This window comes from Lagopus muta, chromosome 1 (assembly GCF_023343835.1).
Source record: "Lagopus muta isolate bLagMut1 chromosome 1, bLagMut1 primary, whole genome shotgun sequence".
Classification (NCBI taxonomy): Eukaryota; Metazoa; Chordata; class Aves; order Galliformes; family Phasianidae; genus Lagopus; species Lagopus muta.
The window spans coordinates 39,731,307-39,759,049 of NC_064433.1; the positions used below are offsets into that span (position 1 = coordinate 39,731,307).

At 36.0% G+C, this 27,743-nt stretch overlaps 1 protein-coding gene across 8 annotated transcripts in view; it reads right to left on the bottom strand.

Annotated features, from left to right (window-relative positions):
• PPFIA2 (PTPRF interacting protein alpha 2) overlaps positions 1 to 27,743 on the bottom strand; it is a 288,180-nt gene that overhangs the window by 100,835 nt on the left and 159,602 nt on the right. For all 8 annotated transcript variants that reach the window (XM_048934182.1, XM_048934184.1, XM_048934181.1 and 5 more), the window contains one exon: positions 2,103 to 2,204. In XM_048934182.1, the coding sequence (XP_048790139.1) occupies positions 2,103 to 2,204 (102 nt within the window). The remainder of the gene's footprint in view (positions 1 to 2,102; positions 2,205 to 27,743) is intronic.

Here is a 27,743-nt window from a genome sequence, read left to right on the forward strand (position 1 = left end):
AACAGCTGCACCAGTGTACCTGGAATGCTGGTCTTTTATAAACACAGTGTAGGGAGCCTGTATAAGGCAACATGACTATTAGAATAGACTCCAGGAACTAACTTAGTATATGGCAGCTGACAGAATGGAAGGAATATATACATGACATGATGGATGACAACATGTTAATGAAAATTCTGGAGGACAGTGTAAGGCATCAGTCATGTCTGATTTTTTTCTTCTTCCTCATTAACACTTATCTTTATCTTCAGCTCTTTACTCTTGCATTTCCTGCATTTTCTGTATATTTTTGTATACTAAATCTTTTAATCTCCAATGCCTACCTTTGTACTCATTATTAAGACAAATTAGTTGAGTATATTAGATTAAACTGCAAGGACTTCTGGCAACATCATCATACTTTCCAACTTTTAATTGGAATCTCCTGGAAAATCTCTTACTGGATTTTCTTTCACGTAATATAAAAAGAACAAGAATGGACAATAATTAAATTTTTTTGTTCGCAAGGAAAGTGCTATGACAGAGCTTAATTTGACTTGTAACTAACTCAATTTGTTTTTCTCTCACAGTTGTTTGGTGTGCAACTGTCTGACTACAGGGCTGTCATGGTATTCCTCTTTGAGCTACTTATTCTATCAGACTCATGCTAGGTATGGGTACAAACTTGGTGTTCAGTGGGCTCTGTAGTGAAATGGTAAAAACTTTCTGCTAGGTAGTTTTGTACGCATTCTTATGAGAATGTATGATGACTGAGAAGAATACATTTAAATTTAGTATATGCACTATGTTTTCTGTAAAGAAAGGCAAATTTAGGTATTTTCTGTTCAGGAATGTGTATATGGAGATTACCCAATCAGTACAATTGTCTGGGCATTTATCTTAACCATATCTTGTCTTCAGAAGTTTGTGCTAGAAATTAATACAAGTTATTCTTTGTTCTATGTAACTTTATAAAGTTGACTTTAATAGTTTTCCTTTAAACATTTAAATAACTGATATACATAACAGTTACTGAAAATCTAAGCAGCTTTATTTCAGAAATACATGGCTGAGATGGCTTGCCAACCTGAAGAATGCATTGCAACTCCAATGTTCTTCATTAATTCTAATTTTGTGGGAGCAATTTTGTATTGTTTAGATTATGAAAGAGTTATGGGAGGAAAAAATATGTTTTATCTGTTTCCCATCACATTTCCCAATCTCAACACATCTAAAACTTTTACATTTAGCAAGATTATCTCTTCTTGCTCCTTTAAGCTAGCATGGAGGTAGATGAAGAACCACTGTCTCTTAGTAGACAACTGTATCACTTGACCATCTTTGGATTTCTGGAATTTGTGGCACTCTATGCTATATCTGGCAGTAAAAAGGATGGAGAAAGACTGTCAACGATTCTTTTGTCAAGTATCTTGCTAGATAACCTTTGGAATGCCAGTCAGGTAGCCAGGGAAAGATATTAAGTGAGGCACAAAGCACTGTTAGTATAGTGAAAGGATGAAAGCAGGAAGAGTTGCCCAGAGCACAGAAGAATGCAACATAAATATGTTAAAACATCTTTGGTGTTCAGCACCTGTTCCAGGAGGCACTATCATGGATTGTTGGTTGCAGACAGAATAATGGCTTTTGATTGAAGCAGAATATAGCAAACTTAGGGGTGAAATGTCCTCAGCTGTATCACAAATGATATTTACTTCAAGGATGACAGTGGCTGCATCTAGACTAAACAGCATAGTCACTGTGATGCAAGTGGCAGCCTTCATCTCATCCTTATTCAGACCAAAATCAAGGCTCCTAGGTACCTCAATATGCTGTACCCCTGCCCTTAGCCTTGAGAAGAGAAGAAGATCTGTGCAGGCTACTTATGTAGGACTTGGGTCTTGGAAAGATTAGTGAGTCTCTTGCTCTGAATGTACATACCTTGCAACGTTCAAAGTCCAGCATGGAGTCATTTTCTTCAGGTCTGCAGCATGGTAGATACATCCTACTACTTAGATCCTGACAAGTCTCATGTACTTATTTAAATACATTTTCAGGGAGGGCAAGGAGTTTTTTCTCCTATTTTATACAACATGATATCCAGAAAAGGTCTGCTGTACACTTACTCTTGTGTTGTTTCTTTCGGCCTTCAGTTCTGAAATCTCCTCCTCCTTTTCAAGCAGCTGTTCCCTACATGCATTTAATTCTTTTGTCAGTGCAGCAAATTCCTATGGAATAAAATTAAGTGTGAAGTTACACAAGATGTAAGCACAAAATTAATCAAATCTACATGCATTTTAGAATTTATATAATATTTAGAGACAAACACAAACTAACATAGCATATGTTAACACCAACACTTGTCATAAGCTTTTAAAATAATTGATTTTTCATTGAAAAATTAATAAATTTAATAAAAACCACCTATACAAAACACTGGCAGACTCTCAAAAACAGGAGCAGGCCTGAGATGACGACAACATCCTTCAGACATAAATTATCAGAACTAAAGTATAAGAAGAAGACAACTGGCCTATTTTGTAGCAAGAAAGACACTATAATTTCATGCATAATGAGGTTCAGCTCAATGCATTTGCTTAGCAAGTTCTTTTGCCTTTCCATAATGCAGCTATTGTAATATAGCATGGGATAGAAAAACTATGGAATTCATTGATCAAATTCTATCTGGTAGCAGATTAGCAATATTTGCACTAGTTAAAACAAAAATAAAACAAAAAAACACCCAAGTAGCTACCAAGTGGAGCTCTAATTTTTCTTGATGCTTAAATTTAACTACTAAAATGTATTTGGGCATCACAGTGAAAGACTCTAACATTAATATTTGTTAGCTTAGCATGAGTTTCCTAAGAAATAACAACATAAAATGAAGCAAAATTTTAAGTTGCTCCTCATGTTGTTTTAAGAATGCAACTAAACAGTGATTACAAAACAAATCTTTCAGCTACCAGAATTGATATCACCATTGCTTTTATGCTTCAAAAATACACATAAAATTTCATGTATACCAATGGTAGTCACAGATTTAACATTAAGTTCAATAACGAGAAGGTTTCAATCCAATCCAAAGTGGCAACTTTTATCCATAAAACTGAAAAGATTCTGTGTCTCATGGAAACAGTGAGGCAAACAATGAAAACGCATTTGAAATATATAATCGTGCCAGAAAGAAAAGTTGTCCAGATGAGCAGCACTGCTGCTAAACAAAAGCATATACATATTTAAAACTTTTAAGTTAATTGAGTTTGACAAAATAATTAATAGCTGTTAAGACCACTTAATCCAGCCAGGATTAAAGTGCTATCATTCCTAATTCCCCCAAGAAGAAAGGAGTTTAAGAAAACAAAAACATGTCTAGGTGGCTTATCAGCTGGTAGGATGAACCAGAGTCTAAATCCACTTCTTTAAGACAACAGCTAGCAATGATCTCAAAAGAAATTGGTGTGCTGTCTCCCTTCAAGTTCTGGGAAGCAGCTTTTATCCAAACTGAAGTGCTTTTCAGCAGAGGTTTGGTGATATTCTTGGCTTCCTTCTGTTTTAATCAAATTTACAAATAGTTAATTGTATATTATTGATAATAATGATATTGTATTTTCAATAATATAGATATATAATAATGTTACAGTTCCTGTATTAGTTTTGGAAATGAGATTTAAAACTCTGCTCACTTTTCAAAAGTATTATTAAAACAGCCTATATATCTTACTTTAGTAAGAAGTAGAAGTGTTGCTCTGTATAGTTTTGCTTGAACTTCTCTATTTGGGGTTGTAATTAATGTCACATATCAAGTGAATATGCCATATTTAATATAAGCCAGTGATCTCAGGTGAGGTTGAATTAGAATTCTAAAGCTGGAAAACACATATGCACATACACCTTTTATATTCTTATAAACTTTACAGTGCCACAGTGTGGAGATCTTGTTGCTAATATACATTGTTAATATTACTAGTATAAGCAGTATGATACTATTTTAATTTAACACCTTTAATGTCTTTGTATTGTTTTAGTTGGAATTGAAAGGTGAGTGACAGGTGTTGGAAAGGACAGCAAGGATCATCTGGTGACTTACAGTAACAGTTACTGTAAGGCAAAGCAGTCTGCGAACACATTTTTCTTGTTTTGCTTGGAAACAGAGAAATATATGAGTTTATAAAATTGTACATTCTTTGCTGTGCCAAAAGAAGCCTACTAGCAGCAATATGATCTCTAGTATTTTGGCCAATATAATCTCAAATAATTCAGTATTTGAGTTTTACTATTTTGTTGAACAGTGTGGATTTCATTCTTTAAGAAATTTAAGCTTTCCTTTGCTTAAAAATAAATCATTAAGCAAAATTATGCTCCATGAGTTTGATACTTAACCATTTCCTCTCAGCCTCCAAATATCTTCGGTCTATACCCATAGTATTACTATCTAGTTTGGCCAGGCTGCATGTATCCAGTACCTTAGACTATTTCTTTCAGTTGCTGACACAGTTCCTTCATACCTTTTAATGATTCAGTTGCTGCTGTTCTCTGAAATTCCTGTGTTATAGTATCAGAATTTATAAGAACACTCACTTCTTCATACCTGTGGAGCTAAAGTGCTCTCATCACTCTTTTTATCTGAAGGACCAGTGGCTGTTCCTGAATCAAGAGCTTTGACTTCTCTGAACTGAATAATGATAGTATTTTTCTTGGTGTTTGTTTTGTACGTGTTTTACAGGGAAAGTCTCAAAGTGCAAATTGAGTTTGCCCTAGAGCTTTACAAATTGCTTCTGTCATGTTTGCTTTGACAAATTAACAACTGCGATAAAAGCTCACAATAACTTGCTTTTCAATTCATGTTACCATAGCTACAAGTGAAACCCATTTTAAGTATGCCCTCCCTTTCAGCCCAAGGTATTGCTGAGATATGACACTGTAATGCTCCAGAGAACATGGTTCTCCCACAGGTTAGAAACAAAGCAAAACATATTTTTGTTTTATCCAGTTATGTAATAAACAACACATGACGATAATGACCTCCGCTCTTGCAATTCCCCCTGAAATACACAGGGATCAAGGGAATACTGTCATCCGGAATTACTGTTCGCAACCAAAATCTTGCATGGTCAGTCATAGTTTGTGGGCCCCGAAGGTGGGATCTGTTGTATAACTAATGTGACTTGACATGTACAACCGCACTCTTAAAGCTTATGTAGAAGTTGTTGGGATATAAAGCTAATTAAGAAATAAAGAGAACCAAAATGATGAAAATTATGCAGTTGATTTCACTGCTCTTATATTACAAAATGGTAACAAGACACTAACTTTTTTTAATGGGAAACAACTAAAGAATGTATTTTTTTGTCATCTGAATAAACAAAATCATGGAGCCTATTTGATCAGCTGTTTCCCTTGTCTTAATACTTGGGCTGTAACACTCAGTCTGACTGAAAAATAGCTGACTCAAAATGACAGCCCTTCACTTATCCCATGCATATCTTTGAAGAGAGGGCAGAAGCCTCAAAAACAAATTCAGTGGAAATTTGTGACCACTGAAAGGACAATTTGACGTTACAAATATGAAAGTCAAGGACTTCCCCTGGCGTAGCAGCTGAGAGCACAGGCTTATGGATGCCCAGGAGAGGGGGGTACCACAGGGACAGGCGAACTGACAGTGCTGCCAGATGTGCTGGCAGCAGGGCTGTGCAGGGAGGCATGCCACAGCATCTTTACCTTTACATATCTGCCTCTACGGGTGGCTGAACAAATGCTGCTTTCTCTGCTTATTGTTCCCAGAAAGGGTTTGCAAGGATCATTTTTTTCATGGACTAGTACACAGAAAACCTATATAACAATCCTCATAGGTGAGGGCATGCTAGAGAAATGAGACTTCAGAGCTGCAACACTTAATCGTTCAGCTTTTGAGTACAGTCCAGTATGGAGAGAGTTGAACTCAAATGAAAATGCAGCCTCTCATCATACATACTTGAAAGAGTGAACCAATTTTGTAAGACCTTCCCTCACCCCAACCTCCCCACCTCCCAAAAAAAGAAAATGAAAAGGAAAAAGAAAAAGAAAAGGAAAAAGAAAAGGAAAAAGAAAAAGAAAAGGAAAAGGAAAAGGAAAAGGAAAAGGAAAAGGAAAAGGAAAAGGAAAAGGAAAAGGAAAAGGAAAAGGAAAAGGAAAAGGAAAAGGAAAAGGAAAAGAAAGAAAAATAAGAAAAAGAAAATTCAGATTCAGACAGGATGGGGTGTATTCAGCTTATAATCTGTTCCTCCGGAACTGCCTTTGAAACGCAGTTTATTTCAGCATGAAAGAATGAACTAATCTCTGCACAGAGAAAGAATGGTTAGGCTTTGTAATTTCTGTTTTGCATTCAAACTATGTAGACAGAGTTACCTTCCTAAAAATATAGAGGTTAGTCATTTAACAAGAGAAATTATGATTTGCGACAATTCTCTGGGAGTTTTAATCTTTCATTTATTATGTTTTAATTCAATTCAGTTTTCTTAAATTGCACCTTTTTTCTTTTCTAATTATTCCTTCATTGGAAATCTTGCTCAAAACTCTCCATGTTTTTTAAAATACCAATGTATTTTAGTCATTTCACCCCTACTAGAAAAGAAATTTCAATCTTGTTGACAGCAATTAGCAATACAAAAGACTAAGAAGTTCTGGATGAAAGTCACCGTTTATTTTACTGTAGAAGAGCCATAATTACAGCCCTTGATTCTAGATTAGGTTGAATGCCACATTTCAATATTTGGATTTAGTGTCAGTCTTCTGAAATGTGGAATTGGCTGTGTCATATGTAATGGGTGAATCTCCAATACAAACTTTGAATTACTTTGTTTAACTCACACCACTGGTTCAGATGGGGAGGGTGAGGTGTTATCCGGTCTTAGCCACTAACATGCTTCAAACTATCCAGGAATTACTAATGCGTGTTTATTTATTTAGTGGCCTGCAAGACATCAAGCATGTGAAAAGTATGATCAAATGTGACAGTGTGAGAAACTATTAATTCGCAGAGAAAAATGAAGAAGAGGAGATTGCTGTTTCATAAGAGAGAAAATTAACTCAGTAACACAGGGGATTTGTGAACTCACACTCCATTTATTTTTTTTAGAATTGTGGGCACTGTCTGAGATTCTGAAATATGCAGACACTTTCCCACACAGAAGCACACAATCAGTGCTTCTTGGAAGAAATTAAAAAAAAAAACAACTTTTCAGGGGTTTAGAGCCAATGTTAACATCTAGAACAACAAATAATATCAACACTTCTACTGAACAGAAAATGGGATGAGAACTGCTACATAGTTCTCCATCAAGAAATAATTCCTTCTTTAAATACTCCGTTGAAACTACATTATATTTTGAACTAACTCTTGCAAATATTTACTTATAAAACTTATTTCTTCTTACTTATTTCTTTCTGGGTAGAAGAAACCATCTCATAGTAATACAGCCCCTATTTGGACGGCCTACTATTGTGTTACTGTTATGACTCTGGTCCCAAATTAAAACAGAAGTAATTGGATATTCCAAGGAAAAATAAAATCCCACATCTCTTTTATTACCTAAAAAACAACACATATATTTTTCTTCTACAAAGATCTAGAAAGGAATAAGAGAAAGCAAAGGATTATAATAAATGTATGTCTCACTAAGGCCCTTGAACATATTGAATGAGCTCAAATACATATGTATATTTTGGTTTAGCTTTGTAGTAAATGTAACCTAGCTTTTTAAAAAATATCTAATTTCAATAACTATATCTTGTTACTTTCATGATATTTAGAAGCAAGAGTAGCTCAATTGCATTCTAACATATATTTTAAGTCATCCAAAAAGAAACTTATATGATAGCTGTTTAACTATTAGTTCAACTAATACTTTTACAACAGTACTTTGAGATAAAGATAATGGGAAGAACATACAACTGTCAGGACTTGTGGTGTATTCTGCCTAATTTTCCTGCTGTAGGACATGCTTGCCACTGAAAGATGAATTTCTATAGATTTTTGAAGCCAAAGTGGATCTCCCTAGCAACATGAGCATTGTGACAACTGTTTTATATGTGCTTTGCTTCCTACTAATATGAATACTGAAGCACAGAGGATCTATAACCAAATTAAACAACTACTGAGTTATAACTATTGAAGGATGGGGTAAAACATTACTGATTTGTAAATATTACAATGGGTAACTTTAAACATCTTGTATATTACAGATTTTATAGAATGGAAATACAGACTGGATTGCAATTTGCTTTAATTTCTTCTATTTCAGAATGTTCCACCACACATAGTATATTCTGTAGAAGTATTAGTCATGTAGGATACTACATCAACATGCTTTTCAGAAGTGTTAATTGGAGTTGTAGTGAATCTTGCTTCAAGTCATGCTACCGAAGTTTGGAAATGAATCAGCTGTATAATAAAGGAGATTATAAAGGAGATAGGAGTACTATCAGCTAAATCCATTCAAAAATAAACGCTGTGTTCCACAGATATTCATATTCATTTCGTTTAATATAGTTCTGATATAGTTATGCTGCAGACTATATTACATTACTATACTTTTTAACATTGAAATTATTTACAAAAGTAAGTCTTGATGATTAAATACTGTATTGAAACTGATGACAATTTACTATTCCATAGTAACAAATTCAGAATCTGTGCAATACAGAAAAAGAGCAAAAGGACAGACTATGACCAAACCATAAAATAATTTTCAGTACAGACTATGACCAAACCAAAAAATAATTTTCTTAGGGACTGATGTCAAAGGAAAATGGGATTAACTTTATTCCATCTGATGAAAAGAATATTTTTCCAGATATTGAAATATTAAATATGTGAAATGGCTCCAGACAAATAGCATAAAGAAATAATAAATTTCTGTTTTAATTACAAGACTACCCATTGCCAACAGTTTAATTTTATGCTTATAATCCTTTTTTTTTTTTTTTTTTTTTCCAAAATTGAAATAAACACAAAATAATAAAAAAAAAAGGAAATCTAACATGCAAGTTGTTGAAGTACTTTACAGACTGTACTGTGGCTTCTGCGTATAAACACATACATACAACTCTCAATTAGAAGGCAGATTGAGGTCAGTACATGGCCTTAAGAAATAACCTAAAATAAGTCCTGACAGAGGGAATATATAAAGGGTGACTGTAAGATGCAACACACATTTACCAGTAAACAGAACAGCCCTTTTCTTATAATGTTGGTAAGTAATCTTATTTTATTGCCAAATCCAGCTTACAAGTCTGGTCGATTTTTAGTATGTCTGATGCACAGTTTAAACTCAACTTTCTTAGTTTTGACTTCTTTCTAGGCAAAGGATCTTGTTTTCTTTCAGGCAAACATGACAAAACACAGAGTGACCTTTACTTCTCCCTCATTTTAAGGAACATACACTTCTATGACACTTGTCTCCTTCCCTTCACCCTCAGCATTTTCTCTGGGTAAATCTTATCCCTGATCACTAATTCAGCTATTAATAATAGGTCAGCAAGTCTGCTATTCTGATTAAGAGCACATCCTTCCTTTTACAGCAAAATTGTACTCTTCCCTTTTCACAGTGCGTTAAATGAGATACAATCATTTTGTATTTTAAGTGTACTTAATTTTTTTTTAAATGTCACTTTATAAAATCAAGTCACAAGTATTTGATGTTTTGGACATTTTCCACTGTCTCCCATTTCTTCACAAAGTTGCTCACAGAGGAAGAAATGTATATAAGAAAGGAGGAAGGAGAAAACATATACTTGCTTAATTCTGTTATTTTGAATAGCACTCCAAAAAACTTCTGAATATTAAAGTTTAACAAATAACTCTTTAAGTTAAAAAAAATTCAAATTCTTATTTTTTCATCACACAAAAGAATTGTCAAAGAAAAATGAGAATCAAGTCTAGTAAATGACCTCATGAATCAACAGATCTCTTTACGTAAACTATATTTGACCTTTTCCTTTCACAAACAGATGCAGCCATCCTCTTGCAAGTCTAGGAGATTCTTCATTATGTCAGATTTTCAATGTGAATTTTATCTCACCTCATTTGTGTTGTATGTTAGAAAAAACTGTATTCAAGCTGATCATTGCAGATAAACATAGAAGATGGTACATTTAGGAAGTGACTGAACCAACATGCTTTTGGGCTGGACAAAGCCTAACATAGAATCTTTATATTTCTAAACAGGGCTTCTATTAAGTGAATTGAATGAACCCTAGTGCCCTCGTCTGTTCCTGCTCAGGCTGGTCCTAGTCTAAGCTTATTTGAAAGAAGTGAAAAAAATCCCTGTTTTAGATATCATGGACCACTTTACAGTTGGTATTGCTGGTAGCAATCACCACTAAATTCTAGGAATTATCGAGTAGTAGTTATTACCCTACTCTTACAAGTGCTAGTATCCAAGTGGAGCAGTACGAGGCAGTTTGACTCTTGCAGGAGATAACAAGGCAATTGGCCAGTAAGGATGAATATCAGGAAGTCCAAATTGTGAGCTTTTTCTATTTCTGTTTTTGAGTTCATGACAATTAATATATATCGTTTCACTCATGCAAATTCTATTACTTAATCCTTTAATTTAGATGACTACAGTACATATTTACTTTTATGATGGAACTGCATTTACACATAACTCTTGGTGTCTCTACTGGAGTTAATTTAAGCCATACATTTCATTAATCTTTTTATTTGATAAGAAATGTAAGACACAACGTGTTTGTTTTTTAGTAATGTTTTATCAATCACTACATTAAATCTTATACTGATTTACTAGCTCTACGGTTGGTCCAAAGAGGCATTTAATATCCAAAAAGTACACATATTTACCTTAGGAAGGAATTCCAATTTTGCTCTTTCCAGCAATCTGTAATGGAACATTTACTTTTTTTACACACATTGAGAGTAACATTAAAATTTATTCAAACTTTGCTTTACACCGTACACAAGGTAAAAAAGTTACTAACAATGAATTTTCATTTGGTCTATATTACTATGACAGGCTTTTAAAACTTCAATAGAGAAAACAAGGTAATTGGTTGCAGATGTTCTTCATGAAGAAGTATTATGAGTTGTTACTTATTGACAGATATATTGTCCTGAGGAAAAACATACAATGTACAGACGTACAGAACACCAAACTAAGGAATGGTATATTTTATATCAGAAATTACCAAGTTACCACTAGCCTCTGTTCCTCACTAATAAAACATCTTGATATTATGTTAACTTTCGACATTAGCAATGTCATCCCTATGCTGTCACCTATTACTAAAGCCTCGAAATCTTTTTTATAAGAATATAGAATAATTGATGCAAAACATATAGCAGCATTTCAACTCTGAAAAAGGAGTAAATACCTTTTTTTCTCTCTGAAGAGAGAAGCTGATAAAGTCCTGTAGTTTATAAAATATGATTATGATTGCAAAAATAAATACTATCTTAAAAGCCTTTATTGATTTTGAGTCAGAAAAAATAATTTAGTCCTCTTCATTAATGAAAAATGGGACACTAAATAATAAGTTTCAATTAATTAACATTTTCACTGGTGTTCATTCACATGCTGTGTTCATGAATGGAGATAATTTATAAATTATGTCTTCAATCATAGCATACTCATGGGCTATGAGAAGCAGCTCTAGAGCTCTGAAGGACTCTGGTGACTGCAGTCAATAGATAAATAAGAAAATCAAAAATTACATCAAAATAATGTCAAATTAGCTATAAACTTCTGAACTGCCTACTGGATAGATGACCCAGAGGCTGATATTGCTCAGAGCCTAAGCAGTTTGTCCACTTCTTTTTGTTTAGTTCTTCAGGCACAGAATCACAGAATTATAGAATCATTTTTGTTGGAAAAAATCTTCAAGATCATCAACTACAAGCACTTAACACTATCAAGGCTAAGAATAAATCATGTCCCTAAGTGTCTTAGCACACATCTTTTAAATTATCTCCAGTAATGACAACTCTATCACTTCCCTAAGTAGCCCCCTCCAGAGCTTGACCAGCTTCTCCATGAAAAAATTATTCCTCCGATCCAATCTAAATCCCACCTTATACAGGAAACTTGAGGCCATTTCTTTGTGTCCTATCACTTGTGATCTGAGAAAAGATGTCCTCACTACAACCTCCTTTCAGGCAGATGTAGAGAGTGATGAGGTCTCAGTCTCTTCCAGGCAACTCAGCACCAGTTCCATCAGCTTCCCTAGTCCTACTGGCCACCCCATTTCTTTCACAGGCCAGAATGCCATTGGTATTCTTGGCATCCTGGGCACACTACTGGCTTGACCAGTACTACCTGGCCCTTTCCTGCTGGGCAAAGATCATTTCATAGCCTTCTCCACCTTTCTGAGGAGATGTCTAGGCAATGACTGGCAGTCAGGCAACAAAGGCTCCTGTCATCCCTCAGCACCATGCCCCAAGAGACAGAGAATGCCTGGTGTTGCCAGCAGAGCGGCAGACCTCCTCTCTGTTCTGCTCCTAGTGCCAGCATTTTGCCAGGAAAGGTAGCCCAGTGGGAAAGTTTAAGTTAGAGGTGGGCAGCCCATGCTGACTGCTCCCAACTCCTGCCCTTGCTCTGGCCAGGAGATTTCAGCCAGGCATCAGGAGTGGAGCAGGACACAAAATCAGGGACACGAGCTGCATCTGGCTCAACTAGACCATGCTGCAGCTGCCTTTCTGGGAACTTTAGGCTCTTTTGTCCTCTTTTCCACAAAGGGCTTCCCTGGTCCCTTCAGTATGCTGCTTTCTCTGTGATGCTATGGGGGATAAGATGGCTGCCTACACCTCCCAAGGGCCTGATCTGGCCTCTCTCCACAGCCAGGAGCTCAGACTGGAACTGTCAGCCCACAGACAAATGTTATGGGAGGAATTTGGCAACAGGGCCCATCTCCCCTTCCATCTTGTGATGGCACTGCTGAGAGTGTCTACCCAAGAGCTCCCAGAACAGGAGATTTAAGAAGATACCTGGGCTCCACCAGCTTCCCAAACTCCACTTTCACTGCCCCGCAGCAAAGACCCCAACCGGACCTGGGAGCCTCTGACCCTGTTGGCTCTGAGTGATCAATGGACATAACCAGGCAATGTGTAACTACATGGCCCTCACTGCTTATCCTGGGGTGCTGGCTCAGCCTGGTTAATTCCAGAATTCCTGCTGAGTACATCCGCAAGGCTTGAAGGTTGAGAGGGTTCTGTGCACTGTGCAATGCCTGGGGACTCCCAGCATCTATCCCTACAGTTTCTGTTCTTTTCTGTAAATGGCCTTTCCTAAAATAATCAATAGAAAGCATTATCCTCCCTTGCCTGTCAGCCAGATCAGCATGAGGGAAGTGTGTATGTAGCTATAAGAGCATAGAAATAAAACAACCATCAAAATGAACTTTGAAGAGAGTAAAGATCTTGAGCTAGCTTCTGCCTGTTTATGTATTCCTTCCTGCTGACCAGAGACATTCAGAGTCACGATGATGAACACAGAAACTGGCAGCAGGAATCACATTTCAACTGTACATTGCAATTGCTATATTGTGCTTGTCCTATGATTTCAGTATATTGCTAGATCACTTTTCTAAATCAAAATCCCATGTACTGTTAAACATCTTCAAATAAGTGAATTTGATTTTAGCCATTAAACTCTCCCTGTGTGGAATACCATGAACATGGTCAGATAGTATTGGGCTCTGAAAGCCTGAGAGCTCAGCAGTAGAAATTCAATAGCTTTCACAGATTTCTTCACTTCTTTAGAAACTGAAGACATTACGCAGGCATTGGTGGAAAATGTTAATTTATGTTCAGGCTACTAAAATGACAAGCCACATAACTACATTATGGATACAGTCAGAGTTTCAAACCATATGAATAAAACTACTATTCTGAGAGACTGTAAAATGTTTCCAAAAGTTTCAGCTGCATTGTCAAACCTCTTTGGAGTAACAACATATGAATGACTCAGTCTCAAAAGCTTTTTCAATGAATTGAATTTTTGTTGAGTTGAAATAGGTTTCTATGGTAGCAGTAATGCTATAAATGATTCCCTGTGGCTTAAAAGTGCCAGGCAGCAGCAATGCCTCTAGCACCTACTGCATTATTTCCAGTCACAAAAAGAATTCATGCAGGGGCCCAGATCACAATGTACCTCATTAGCTGTGCTCTCCATCAGATCTGTTGAAGTGGTGAGGCTAACCAGGTCTGAAAGTTAGTCTCTCACAGTAGTAAATCTGGCCAAAGTAGATCTCATAAAGCCTTAATATTTTGGGAACTCTTAATTCAAAAAAGCTGTCTGCATCTTGATAACCTAAATCAAAGGATGGAGTAGTCTATCTTGTTGGGATTCCTCTATCCTGATTTACAAGTTTGACTTGATGCCACTCTCAAAAGTCAATCAGACTTACAAAGTCTAAACCAGTAAACTTTATTTGAAGGAACAAGATCTAAAATTTCACAGTTTGACAAATAGAACTGAAGCTTTTATGTCTTCTGAAAATGTTAAAAAACAAACACATCTTCCCTTCACAGCTTTGGAAATTTTGCCTTCAGCAGTGTAATGCATAGAAACACTTTCACATTAAGTTCAAATACACGGGTCGTCATCTCTGACTAACCCAAGTTAGAAACTTCACATTCAGTCCTTATGCCTAAAATGCCATACACACAGCACATTTATTTCACATTAAGTAGTTTTTATTAATTTCTATCAGTATGCCTAGAAACTATACCTATATATACTATATATATATATATATATATATATATATATATATATATATATATATATATATACTATACTTTAAGGCTTAATATTTCATATTTCATTATACTGCATGGCATAAAAGGAAAGAAAAATATGGTTTATCTCTGAAGGAACTTACTGCCTAAGAATAAAATAGGAAGCTGTAAATTGCCAGGGACAAGTCAGAGGTAATGTGACAAGGTGACAGATAATTGGTCTCAGCTACATACTGCATAATCATTTTCCTGATAAATCAACAGAGAAAAGACAGACATCACTGACATGTGGGCTGACAAACAGGCAGCAATTCAGAAGAACTGAATTATACACTTTCATATGGTAGATGGGTCTGTATTGAGTATGCTCACCCTCCATGCTTTTATTGCTGTCTCTTCCTTTAGAGAGTCTTGGGTGAGCAGCACAGGCCATATTACCTTTTAACATCAGCTCACTTTTCAGTTACAGCTCTCGTTTCTATTTTTTCTCATCTTTGTGTAGAAACAACATCATAAATGTAAACAAAGGAAAAATATTCCTCCTTTTCCTGATTAACAGCAAACTTTTTAATAGCAAAATTTGCTACCTATGAAAATTGTATTAAATTGTAAGTAGAAAGCAAACAAAATAATGTCAGAAATCTGAATAATATCTGAGACTGAAGGGAATTACTGCTGCTGCTCTGACAACTATGCCTCCTATTTTACTGTGTTGGCCCACAACCTCAGTGGTGGATGTTTGTGGCATGGCAGTAGGGGTTGAACTTTCCCACAAACATTCCATTTCATCTTGTTGCTGCAAGACAGGTGTCAGCAGAGAGGCACTTTGAGAAAGTGGCATCTGATGTGGAAGTACATATGAAGCAAAGGTGTGTCACTAAATTTCTCCATCCTACTGATGGTCACTGATGCTTGCTGAACATTTTTGGATACCAAAAAGCGCACAGAGGAATTCAAATACACCTTGGCTTCACATGCACTCCCATGTCAGACACAATTTTATCAGACTGCCCCTCTGCTGCCATCTGTGGCACAGCAACAAAACTGGAAGTGTTGAAAGAAGTGTAAATGCATTAGAAAATCAAAATAAAGGAAGACTATCAGTTTTCTATTATTCCAGGGACAGCATACCCTAGAGTTAGATTTAGAGGCAAACTTACAGCTGCAGTCATGTCATTTATGACAAATAATATTGTTTTAAATAGCCAGGCAGGTAAATCACATACTGATTAACTTTATCTAATAATAAATAATACATCTTGAGAAACTGCATATTTTCAAAGACAGTGCTTAAGGGTATAGCTATCAATCATAATTGATTCATCCTCAAGATAAGTATTGATTCTTATCCAATATTTTAAAACCAATTTAGTTCAAAAAATGGTTAGTTCAGTATCTATTTTCTTTAAATAGAAAGATCAAATAAACTGTTTATGGAACAACAACAACAAAAAAAGTATTACAAAGTTTAGATAACTAAAAGAAGTACAGTAGTGGTTCCTAACAAAGATTCATTAATAATACTTGCCTGAAAAAGAAAAAACTAAAACTTTCTGAAACTAGGTGGAAATATTAAACTCTTTTTGTGTGACAGCAAGAAAAATCAGACTTTCGAGTGTAAGCTTGGGCTAATAATATTTCAGTAAATTTCAAATTATATTGCTCTAGCAAAAGTAGTAGATCAAAGAGACAAAGTGCCAGGTTTTCACCTGATGAAACTGAGCAAAATATACTGAAGTCAATGGTAAAGTACTTCTTTAATTCACAAATGTTAGACCATCTTAAGATGTACTTCTGTCAGTTTTGAAACGAGTAAATCCTTTTTCCACACAAGCTATTTTTATACCTTTGATAATATTGTAAAGTGGAAATGAGTTCTGATTGTATCCTTGTAATCTACTCTCAAACAGACTGTTGCTCTTCCGCTCCCCTGTAAGGATTATGTCTTTCAGGGGGCCCAGAATGAGCTCATGTCAAGACATCAAGAACTTAACAGAGAAAACCATTTACTTAGCATATGTCTCATATCTGAATGTGCTTCACAGTATTCTCAGCTGATTCTTTTTCAATTTTCTAGTGCAGCCACTGCGTTAGAGCAGCGAATCTATTGTCTATTCCTCAAATACAATGCTAGTTAATTCCATAAGTCATGATGCAATTAATTGAATTTTGTTAGCAGTTTTTAATCTTCATCTGGAGGATTTGTCCATATAGAAGACAGGAGAACTCTTGTTTTATTCATAACAAATACCAACAATTTAATTTTCATACACAGATTTTGCCTGCTTCATCAGCTAAAATCAAACAGGAACACTCCAGAGGCACACTGATGAGACACCCTCACAGTGTACTCAGGGAGTAACCAGTTTCTGCATGTCCTCATAAGTTTATAAACCTAGAAACTGAATAACTCAGAATGCTAAAATAAAATAATGTTCACATTTATTTTTAAAATAAGCATTTTAAAAATGCTTTATGTATCATTTATCATTCCTTCTCACTTCGTTTACACTTCGTAACTGCATTCATATTATGCTCACAATGGAAAGTTAGACAGAATCAGACTAATTTTGGGAAGTCTGCTGCTTAATCTACCGTAAACTAAGATTTGAAAAGTTTTCTTTTTCTATCTGTTTAAATCTTACTAGAAACTTAAAGAGTTTGTTTGTCCAAGTATAAGAATACTAAATCCCAAAAAGTCAGAAAATATGCATCAAAATCAAATAAGCATCAAAATATAAGCAAAATTTGTTCATTATTTGTCTTTGGAAGAATATACTACTGTTGTATGCATCTAGCAGACTACAAGAGGCCATTCTAGAATTATGTTCATGAGGTTCTTTTCTGCTCATTTGTCTATAAATAATGTTTCTTCTTTGTCCTTTTGGTTTAATTTTTAAATATTTTCCTTATTTCAAATCATCCATCTCTTCACACTTCTCTCTTACCCTATTATTATGCATTACTGTATAATTATGTCTATTATGTCTTTTAGTGTGTAAAACTGAAGATAAAAGAATAAGAAGCAAGGTGATGCTAATAATTTGGTATCACTGGGTCTGTATGATGTATAATACAAAGAATGGACACATATAGATAAAAAAGCACATTTTACATGCAAATGACTGTACATAGTGAAGGTCAGACAACAAATAACTAATGGATGACAAGCTCTTTTAAAATTCTTTTGTGTTCCTTTTCTTCACCTAGATTAAAATGTAACAAATGAAGAAAACCGTTTGAGGATTTGCTATATCACTACCCAGGTAACCTTTTACAGGATTAGTAAGTATGAATGAAAAAGTAATGGGGCAATACAAAGGTCAGGTAAAACTGAACCTCTGCAGATCATATTCCCATTTCTATCTTGTAAACATAAACTACTTCACACTGCAGCAGCATTAGAATGCAAACATAATATTATTGGAGCACTTCCCCAAATTTATTTTAATGATGTGTCATCATGGAGATAAAGCAAATAAATATGCTGTATTTGAAATATACAACTTACACTTCTCATGGTATAGATTTCTTTTCTTGGCAGCTCCTTAGGGAAATTGAAATAATGTTTAATCTTTTCTTACTATACGTATATTTAATCATTACTGTATAAAGTATTTATGCATCAATGACTTCCTTGGTCTTTGCTGTAAGTTTTTTCCTCTGATCTCTGGTCACATGCAATATCAGCATACTTCCCAGTTAGCTCCAATCTGCTGAAAGCATGAAAGTACTTAAGTAATATTGACCTTTAAAATAATTTCTTTTATTTCTCAGGGCATGTTTGTTTTGTCTTAGAAGATGAATACTACTGCTAGCAGTTTAATAAACCAAACCTATTAACGGAGGAAACAATCACAACAAAATTTCAATCTAGCTGCTTGCAATGTAATGTAGATGTTTATATGCAGATTTACAGCAACATTCTCTTAGAAGAGTGCAGGAGTGTCATTTAGGTGCTAATACCAGGATTATGGCTGTCTACAAAGTGTTTGATGCATATAAGACACTGTCATACCATTGTCTGTGGTTGCTTCCATCTGAAGTCAGGATACCCTCTGAGGGGGGGGCACATCTGTTGTGCTTCCACTCTGATTAAGCCTCTAGACATGAAAAATCTTTTCTATGTAAACTGACACATTTCAACCAAAAGTTTTCATTTCCATGCTCTTTTTCAGCTGAGGGTGTCGTGTCACTAAAATCTTACTTCTCCACTCTACTTCTCATCAGTCTGTTTTTCTAAGTCTCTCACAGCCGCCAGCTTCTGCTCCCACTGGCGTCTGTGGTCCTCTGCCTGCTTCCAGACTCCGCATTTAAATGCTCCATTCTTATTTTCTTTCCTCTTCCAGTCTTAGGCTGCCCATTTCAGTCTCATCTTTATTTCTTTCCAGCCCAGGATTTTTCTGCTTTAAATTACATATCTTTCTCCTCTGCCTCCCCTTGGTTCCATCAAGGCACCACAGCAGCAAGGGAGAGAAAGACTTCCAGGCTTATTAAGCAATAGCTGTGCTTCAAAATCAAGAGAGGCTAGGAGACCTCAACAACAAATTACATTCCAGCACTGATAAACGTTAATTTTTAGCTGTGCTGATGTACTAGATCTAATCTGGCTGTATCATGGCAAATGATATTTATTTTTTAGAATTTACAATGATTTTAATTTTAATTCTATGCATAACTCCAACAGTAAGCATGGAAGCAAGTGTTAAGAGTGGAGTTTCTGAACATCTGTGGGGGTTATGTTATCCTCAAAACATGTATGTTACTCTCAAACTCCAAACTACTGTTATTGCTAGAGCTAGCAATTACAATACTAGCACCTACTGCCCACCTAAATGAAAGAAGTTTTGTATTATGGGATATAGATTGAAAGAACAATGTTTTAACTTGTTAATGGGGCTGATTTGTCTGCTTATCTGTCACATATATAACAACGCTTTCTACAATCTTCTGATTATAGCCACATTTTTAGCAACCATTTCTAAATGGTATTAGAAATTGATTCTATTCAAAAAAAAAGATTTCCATGGCACATATTCATCTCAGCAATGTCTATGCTGGGGAAAAGATACTTTTTCCAGTTGCTGGGTTAAATTATCACAGGTACACCCTCACATAAATCAGAATGGTTTTCATCTGCAGCCAGTGTTACTGGGAAGAGGAACAAGTTGGTACACAAGGCAGGTGGGAAGAGGAATGTGCTCTGATCACAGCTGCAAGCAGAAGACAAGAGCCGCAAGGTGACACTGTGACCCACCAAACACCTGAAGCACTATTGTGAGATAGCCCTTGTGTTCATACACTTCACCACATTAATGTATGATTTGACACCGTGAAGGTTTAGGACCAGGATAGCACTACTGAAATGCTGAACATCAATATTAAAACTGAGTAGTATGAACATCACTAATACCAATGCTCTAAGAAATTATTGTTTATTGTCATAGCCTGCAATTCTAAAAGATTGCATCTTTTAGGGGAATTAGAAGTACTGTAAATGTTGAATAACATCCTTTTCACAACAACTGACTATTTAAACTTCCAGGAGTCAGTCAACATCCTTAATAGTCATAAAAATTTATACAATATCAAAGCAAAATATAATGATGTTACTGGCTGCAGGAAAGGAAACCTGTGATTTGATGCACTAATCAAATTAGAAGTAACCAGAGTTAATTCTTTTTTTTATAGAAATTAGAGCTGAAGATGTTTAATTGAAATATCAGCACATGTACACACTTTAAGACAAACAAATAGAAAAGCTTATGACTAAGAAGATGCTATATATACCAAGTAATTCAAATCTCAGCCTCAATTGACAGCGAGCTTTTTACCAGACTTCCACTGATCACTGGGAGTGGCAATTATCTATGCCTTGAATAGATTAAACAAAACTTCACACTGTAATGCTGACAAAATCACAGTACATGACAGCCATGTGGCAAAGGCAGAGAATTACAAATTTTAAAGGATTTTCTAAATCCATTTAGGCTTCAATTTGCAAAGAAGCACACTAGACACTTTTTGATGAGTTTGGTCAAAGGGACAGTTTTGACCTTTGCTGCTCTTGTTTGGCATCTTTTATGCTAGAACCAATAAAAATACTAGGAATGTAAGGATGCTTGAATGAAACCTTCACTTTGACTCAAGATGGTGCGTAAGTGAATACAGAGCCACAGCAGGGTATGTCTGGGACTAGCAGTTCTGATTGCAGTGCTGTTAGTAAAGTGTATTTGAGAAATGGAAACCAACCAACCAAGAACCACCAGACAGATCGCATAGGAGGAAAATGGGAGGAAACATTAAGAGTGAGAAACAGCTGCCACTGCTAACACATACATATGGCAGTGATACATTTCCAGATTTCTAGTGCACTGCTGCTTTCTCTTTACACCTTAGGATTTAACATACTGTCCAGAAGAGGGCCACAAAGATGATCAGGGGACTGGAGCACCGCCCCTATGAAGACAGTCTGAGGGAGCTGGGCTTGTTCAGCCTGGAGAAAAGAAGGCAGCGGGGTGACCTCATTGCAGCCTTCAGTACCTAAAGGGAGCCTACAAACAGGAGGGAAATCAACTCTTTGAAAAGGTTGATAACTGCAGGATAAGGGGAAATGGTTTTTAGTTGAGGGAGGGAAGATTTAGGTTGGATGTCAGGGGGAAGTTCTTTACAGAGAGAGTGGTGAGGTTCTGGAACAGGCTTCCCAGAGAGGTTGTGGATGCCCCATCCCCGGAGGTGTTCAAGGCCACATTGGATTGGGCTCTGGGCAGCCTGGTCTAGTATTGAATGTGGAGGTTGGTGGCCCTGCCTGTGGCAGAGAGGTTGGAGATTCATGATCCTTGAGGTCCCTTCCAACCCTGGCCATTCTGTGATTCTGTGATTCTGTGATACTTGACCGAGCTGGACAGATGGCAGATCTACCATGTAACTGCCTGACATGAGATCTACACGGTGCAATTCGCTGGTCCTATGGCAAGGAAATGAGAGATGACAGCCAGATTAGCATTGTGATAAAAATATGCTGATTGGCTGAATGAAAACTAACTGGATTTGCTTTCTTGCTTGCAGATTTATTTGTGAAGTAATTCCTAAAGACTGAACTACAGAGTCTGAATAAACACTAGAAAATAGAAACCCACTTGTTTTCTTTTTTTTTCCCCAGCAGCAAAGAAACACATCTGAGTGCTTACAGGGTCTGCTACATGGATTTGTCAGACCAGTAAACATTCCTCTGTGAATCACATAAACCATGTTTGTATCTTCAAGAGGTAGATCACTATTAGGGAAATCCTCAAGTCCTCTGAAGGCTGAAAGAAAGCTGAAGGAGCTGACCTGAAATGTCAAGGTGCTTTCACAGTTCCCTGGTAAAGGTTGGGGATTTGTAATTATCCTTAGGCTTCTGACTTTTTGTTCTTTTATCTAGTAGTTTGGGATTATCTTTTCCTCTCAGTCTTTGGTAGAAGAAAAACTACCAAGAAAGCATAGGAAATAGTTTCATTCTCTTTTAGGAAATTTTAAGTTTTCTGCGTTTTATCAGTGTTTTCTGTCGTTTCTCTGCACCTCATTGTAACCTTCCCCAAATACTTTCAAAGCAGTGTGAAGAACTGAGAATGAATAAAAACAGTGCTTTTAAAACATGCTGGATAAAACTGGATAAAACACAGGCAAATTGATGTATTTCTACAGAACTTCTGTATAAAATATCTCAGTGTATGCCATTTATCTTGTCAAGACCTAAAAGGTAATCATTTTGTATAAAAATTTTACACACATTAAACTATGTAACTAATAAAAGCATCTGCCCAAAGAAAGCAGCTTGAAGCACACACATGCTGGCATCAAACTTGCTATGTCAAAATTCCTGACAGACCAGATGTTGCTTTTACATGGAAACAGTAACAGAAAAATGCTTTGCATTTTTTAAAAATTAATAATTTGCTTTGTTTTCAAATATACGTAATGAAAAAAATCTAATTCATTATATAAAGCACATTTTTATTTAAAAAAAAACCCTCACATTTAAGTTGCTGTCTTGAATGAAGAAAATACAAGTATTAATAAACCTATTTTGCAGAAGCTCCAGATCACACAACTGCAGCAAGTGGGTCTCAATACAAAGTGTCCTGATTTTATATTGACCATTAGCTTAAGTGGTTTCTAGACCAAGTAATGACAGAGATAAAAACTATGACAGACTATTCATTTTAAATGACTATATATCCACAACTAACTTCCACTGAGGCATATTAGAACTCATGTGAACTCTAAGGATACCAACTACAGATATTACTTCTTATTAAGAAAGAGTTCATTTTCTGAAACATACATCAAAAGAATAGGCTGTTCAACAGAAAATATATAAAAATAGCACTTATATACAGATATGGTCAAGGTTTGCAATATTTTGCAAGAAAGAAAGACAGCAAACAACAGTTAAGCATCTCTTATTGCCCCCCTAAAAGAACAAGAGAAGGTAATAAACTGTCAAATTACCGTTGTCTATAACATCATTTTCTTCACTCATTTTCTCTCAGGTAAGAAAATTTATAATAATGAGAAAAAGAAAACAGAAAGTTTATGTAGGAATAAAAGGAAATTGAGGTCTATTATGAAGACTGTGAAGGTGTAAACCACAGAGAAACAGCATGCAAATTATACTTTTCATTGTGGGAAACTGACCAGAAAATTACACCTTGAAATTCATCATAGAATTGCCAAGGTTGGAAAAGACCTCCAAGATCATTCAGTCCAACTGTCCACCTCCACTGCTATTTCTCCACTAAACCACATCCCTTAGTTCTAAATGTTTTTTTAACACCTCTAGGGATGGTGACTCAATCACCTCCCTGGGCAGCCCATTCCACTGCCTGACCACTCTTTCAAAGGAGAAATTTTTCTTAATATCCAACCTGAACCTCCCCTGATGCAACTTGAGGCTATTTTCTCTAGTCCTATCACAGGAGAAGAGGCTGATCCCCACTTCACCACAACCTCATTTCTTGTAGAGAGCAATAAGGTCTCCCCTGAGCGTCCTCTGGTCCAGACTAAACAATCCCAGTTCCTTCAGCTGTTCCTAATGACACCTGTGCTCTAGACTCCTCATCAGCTTCATTGCCTGGCTCTGGACAGGCTCTGGACATGCCCCAGGGTCTTGATGTCTTTCTTGTAGTGAGGGGCTGAAAAAGACAAGGTGCAGTCTCACCAGAGCTGAGTACAGGGGCCAGGATGCCACTGGCCTCCCTGGCCATCTAAATACACTGCTGGCTCATGTTTAGCTGAATGCTGACCAATGCCTCCAAGTTCATTTCTTCTATACAGTCTTCCAGCTACTCTGCCCCAAGCCTGTAATGTTGCCTGGGATTTTTGTAACTAAAGGGCAGGATACAGCACTTGGTCATGTTGAACTTCGTTCCATTGGTCTTGGCTCATTAATCTAGACCCAGATCCTTCTTAAGGGCCTCCCTATACCCAGGCAGATCAAGACTTCCTTCTAGCTTGATGTCATCTGCAAACTTACTGAGGGGGCACTCTATCCCCTTGTCCAGGTCATCAATGTAGATATTAAAAAGGACAGGCCCCAATACTAACCCCTGCAGAACAGCACTTTGATTGGTTGCCAGCTGGATTTAACTCCATTCACCACCACGCTCTGGGCTTGGCCCTACAGCCAGTTATTTACCCAGCAAAGAGGTTACCTGTCCAAACCACAGGCTGCCAATTTCTCCACGAGAATACTGTGGAAAACAGTGTCAAAGGTTTTGCTAAAGTCTACACAGACTACGTCAACAGCCCTTTCCTCATTCACCAGGCAGGTCCTAGGAGGAGAACATGTTGGTCAAGCAGGACCAGCAGGGCCTGATCCCCCAGTTGTCCTGCATCTACTCTATGATCTCAAGATAATCTGGTCCATAACTTTCCATGCCACCAAGGTCAAACTGACATGCCTATAATTCCCTAAATCCTCCTTATGATCCTTCATGTAGATGGGAGTCACATTGGCAAGCCTCCAATCCCCTGAAACCACTCCAGTTGACCAGGAACACTGATAGATGGTGGAAAGTGTCTTGGTACTCTGCTAGCACTCTCAGCACACACCATAGCACATGATAATTTCTGAGTTCTAAAGTTTGAATATATAGAAGTTTATTTTTGATTTTCAGTTTTATTTCAGTGAAGTGTATTTTATTCAGTGTATTTCAATGAAGTAAAATAATGTACCATCCACTGGGTATAGTCTTTTTTTTTTTATTTAATATTTTAGCATATATGAATCATGAACAGGACATTCCCTATTTTATGTACAGCTTTAGCACCTCAAATTCTCTTTATAGATGAGTACTTCTCAAAGTATATTTTAGCTCTGAGATTAAGAGCCGAAAAAGTCAAATTAAATGCATATTTGACTAAATAACCGAGTCTTAGAAAATTGTATAGTATTAATGTCACGTAATTAAAATGCTGAATTAGTACAGTGTATACTGACTGAAAATTGTATGCTTGTGAGAATGTTTTCCACTGAGGACATTAATTTGGTTCACTGTCATCCCTTTTATGAACAGCAGAAATATAAACTTGTGCAATTCACAGTAATTACAAGAAACCATAAAACACTGCAGAATAAGTAATCCAGTAACTGAAAACTTACCATGTATTCAAACAAAGTTTCAACTTTGCATTTAATAAACTTAATGCCAGTTACAGTTCATACAGTTAATTGCAGGTTTGGAATTCAGTGGAATAATTGAAATAATAAAAATATTTAATTAATGTATTTTCTCATATATGAAACAGTGCATTAAATTGCTACACTTATGATTTTTTTTTCTAATTAGCTAAAGAACAATCAGTCATTACATAAAGCATGCTTGTGGAAAAAGTCTACGAAACCTGCCTTAATTCAGTGATGAAGGGCTATATAAACGGTTCCCAATCACCAAGAAGCCAGAGTATTTAGGAAGGAATAACAACTTTTTTAGTTATCCATCAATTTGACAATTTTCAGTTATGCTGTTTTTAAAAAAAACTGAAGCTGGGTGTGCTTTTGTAGTTGCTACAATGTCCTAGGAAGATCTAATGCCAACAGAAGTACACGTAAAACATAACTCCCTTCCCTTCCTGTTCTCCCTGCAAGATGTTGAGTGAAGAGGTAAATACAAAGCTTGCAGCAAGGTTGATGACTGAAAGTTTATGTATTTGGATGATGTGAAGCTGTTGGTAAGGATTGTATTCTGTCTCTGAGTAGGATGCTTTGAAATAAGTTACAAAATCTGATACAACTGGAAACAAATTTGAGGAATTCAAGCCTAAAAACTCACCTGCATAATAAATTTTCATTGAGAATCATTTCAAAGTCTGAGGCAGAACAAATACTGCATCTTCTTGTTAAGAATCTTCAGAGTTACGAATTAGGTTGCTTCTATGCATTCATACTGTAAGAATCTAAAACACCTCTTCACCCACTGATGATTTGGATATAAATAAATGACAATGGAGAGAGCTTGTTTCACACCCTTTATGACTGAACTGGTCTTCTCCACAGAAGAAAATAAATAATAGTTTTAAATATGAAAGATTTTGCTTTTAGTGTTCTAGTGAAATCTAGAACAGGAAATAAGCTTCTTGTTAAAGTCCTCTTAGTATTTCTTTGCAGTTTGTGGAGAGAATTCAGAAGAAAATATTGGAGCCTATGCCTATTCTTTCAATGAATTTCAAGATTTCAATTTCACTGTTACATGAATTATATCTTTTTTCCAAGATTCAGCTGTGAGAATGGTCTTTAATGTCTAGTCTAATCTATACACTCAACTTACTGCCTAAATCAAGAGAAGACCCCTCAGTCAGAATTCCTCCATGTCATGTTAACAGCATGTACCTTGTTTTCTCCGTTGAAAGAAGAAGCTGTATCATAGTTTAACTGAACATGAAGCTTTTAGGAGGCTGCAGTCTGGTGAGGTAATTTTTGTTCTAAACAACATCTTAAACTAGGAAAGCAGAGTTTGTATTACATGATTTTAATCACCTGTATAAGCAAGGTGTCTAAGCCAAGATGAGTTCTTAGGGTGCCCTTTTCAGTCCATGGACAAAGACTGATATCCTCATGAGCTGACAGGTGATAACTAACTCTAACCTCCACTGCCTCCAGAGCAGAGATAGCTACAATAAATTTGACATTAAACTTTAGACAGGTAAATCAGGAGATGGAGTCAGAAATGATAAATTCTAAATTTTATCCTCCATCCTTGTGCTGTTTGGTACTTTTTTTTTTCTTTTTTTCTTTTTTTTTTTTGGACAAAAAAGAAAAAAAAAATCATCGTCCAAAGAGAACAAACTAAAATAATTTTAAAAAGCTTTTGATTTCTAAAGGCAGGAACAAGGTCATTCTTGTTCAAAACAGCAGTTAATGGATTATGTGCTTATTTTGGTGTTACTGAATATAATCCAAAGAATGAAGCGGTAATCCATGCATGCCATTCTTTTAAGAAAATATCTATTTAGAACCTGTCTTAATGTTTTGGGCTTGTTTTTGTTTTTTTTTTAAGAAAACAAATTGAAAGACAGAAAAAGTTGTTGTTTTTTATTTATTTTTTTTAAGAAATGGTACAGAATTCTATAACTAAATCCGAAATTCTGCATTTTTTCATGCTTGTGAACTGTTATCTCTCATCATAAATATTTCTATTTGCAGACTGAAATACTAAAATTGCCCTGCCAAAGTTAAAATAATGTTTGAAATCTGGAAAAGACTGGGGATTAGTCATGCATAAAATCACACGTTTCCTCTGCTTAGAGGTAATTGTGAATGTGGAATCATAGGATCATTAAGGTTGGAAAAGACTGCTAAGATCACCTTGTCCAACTGCTGTCACACCACCACCATGTTCCTTCTAGCAGTACAAATCATAGTCAAGAAGTTACAGTATTGGTCCATTCAAGGGGTATATCTACAAAATCCACAATGATTCAAGATTTCAAATGTATAATTTTCTTTCATTACAGCAGAAATAATTTCTTGAAGTTCCCTTAGGAGCAT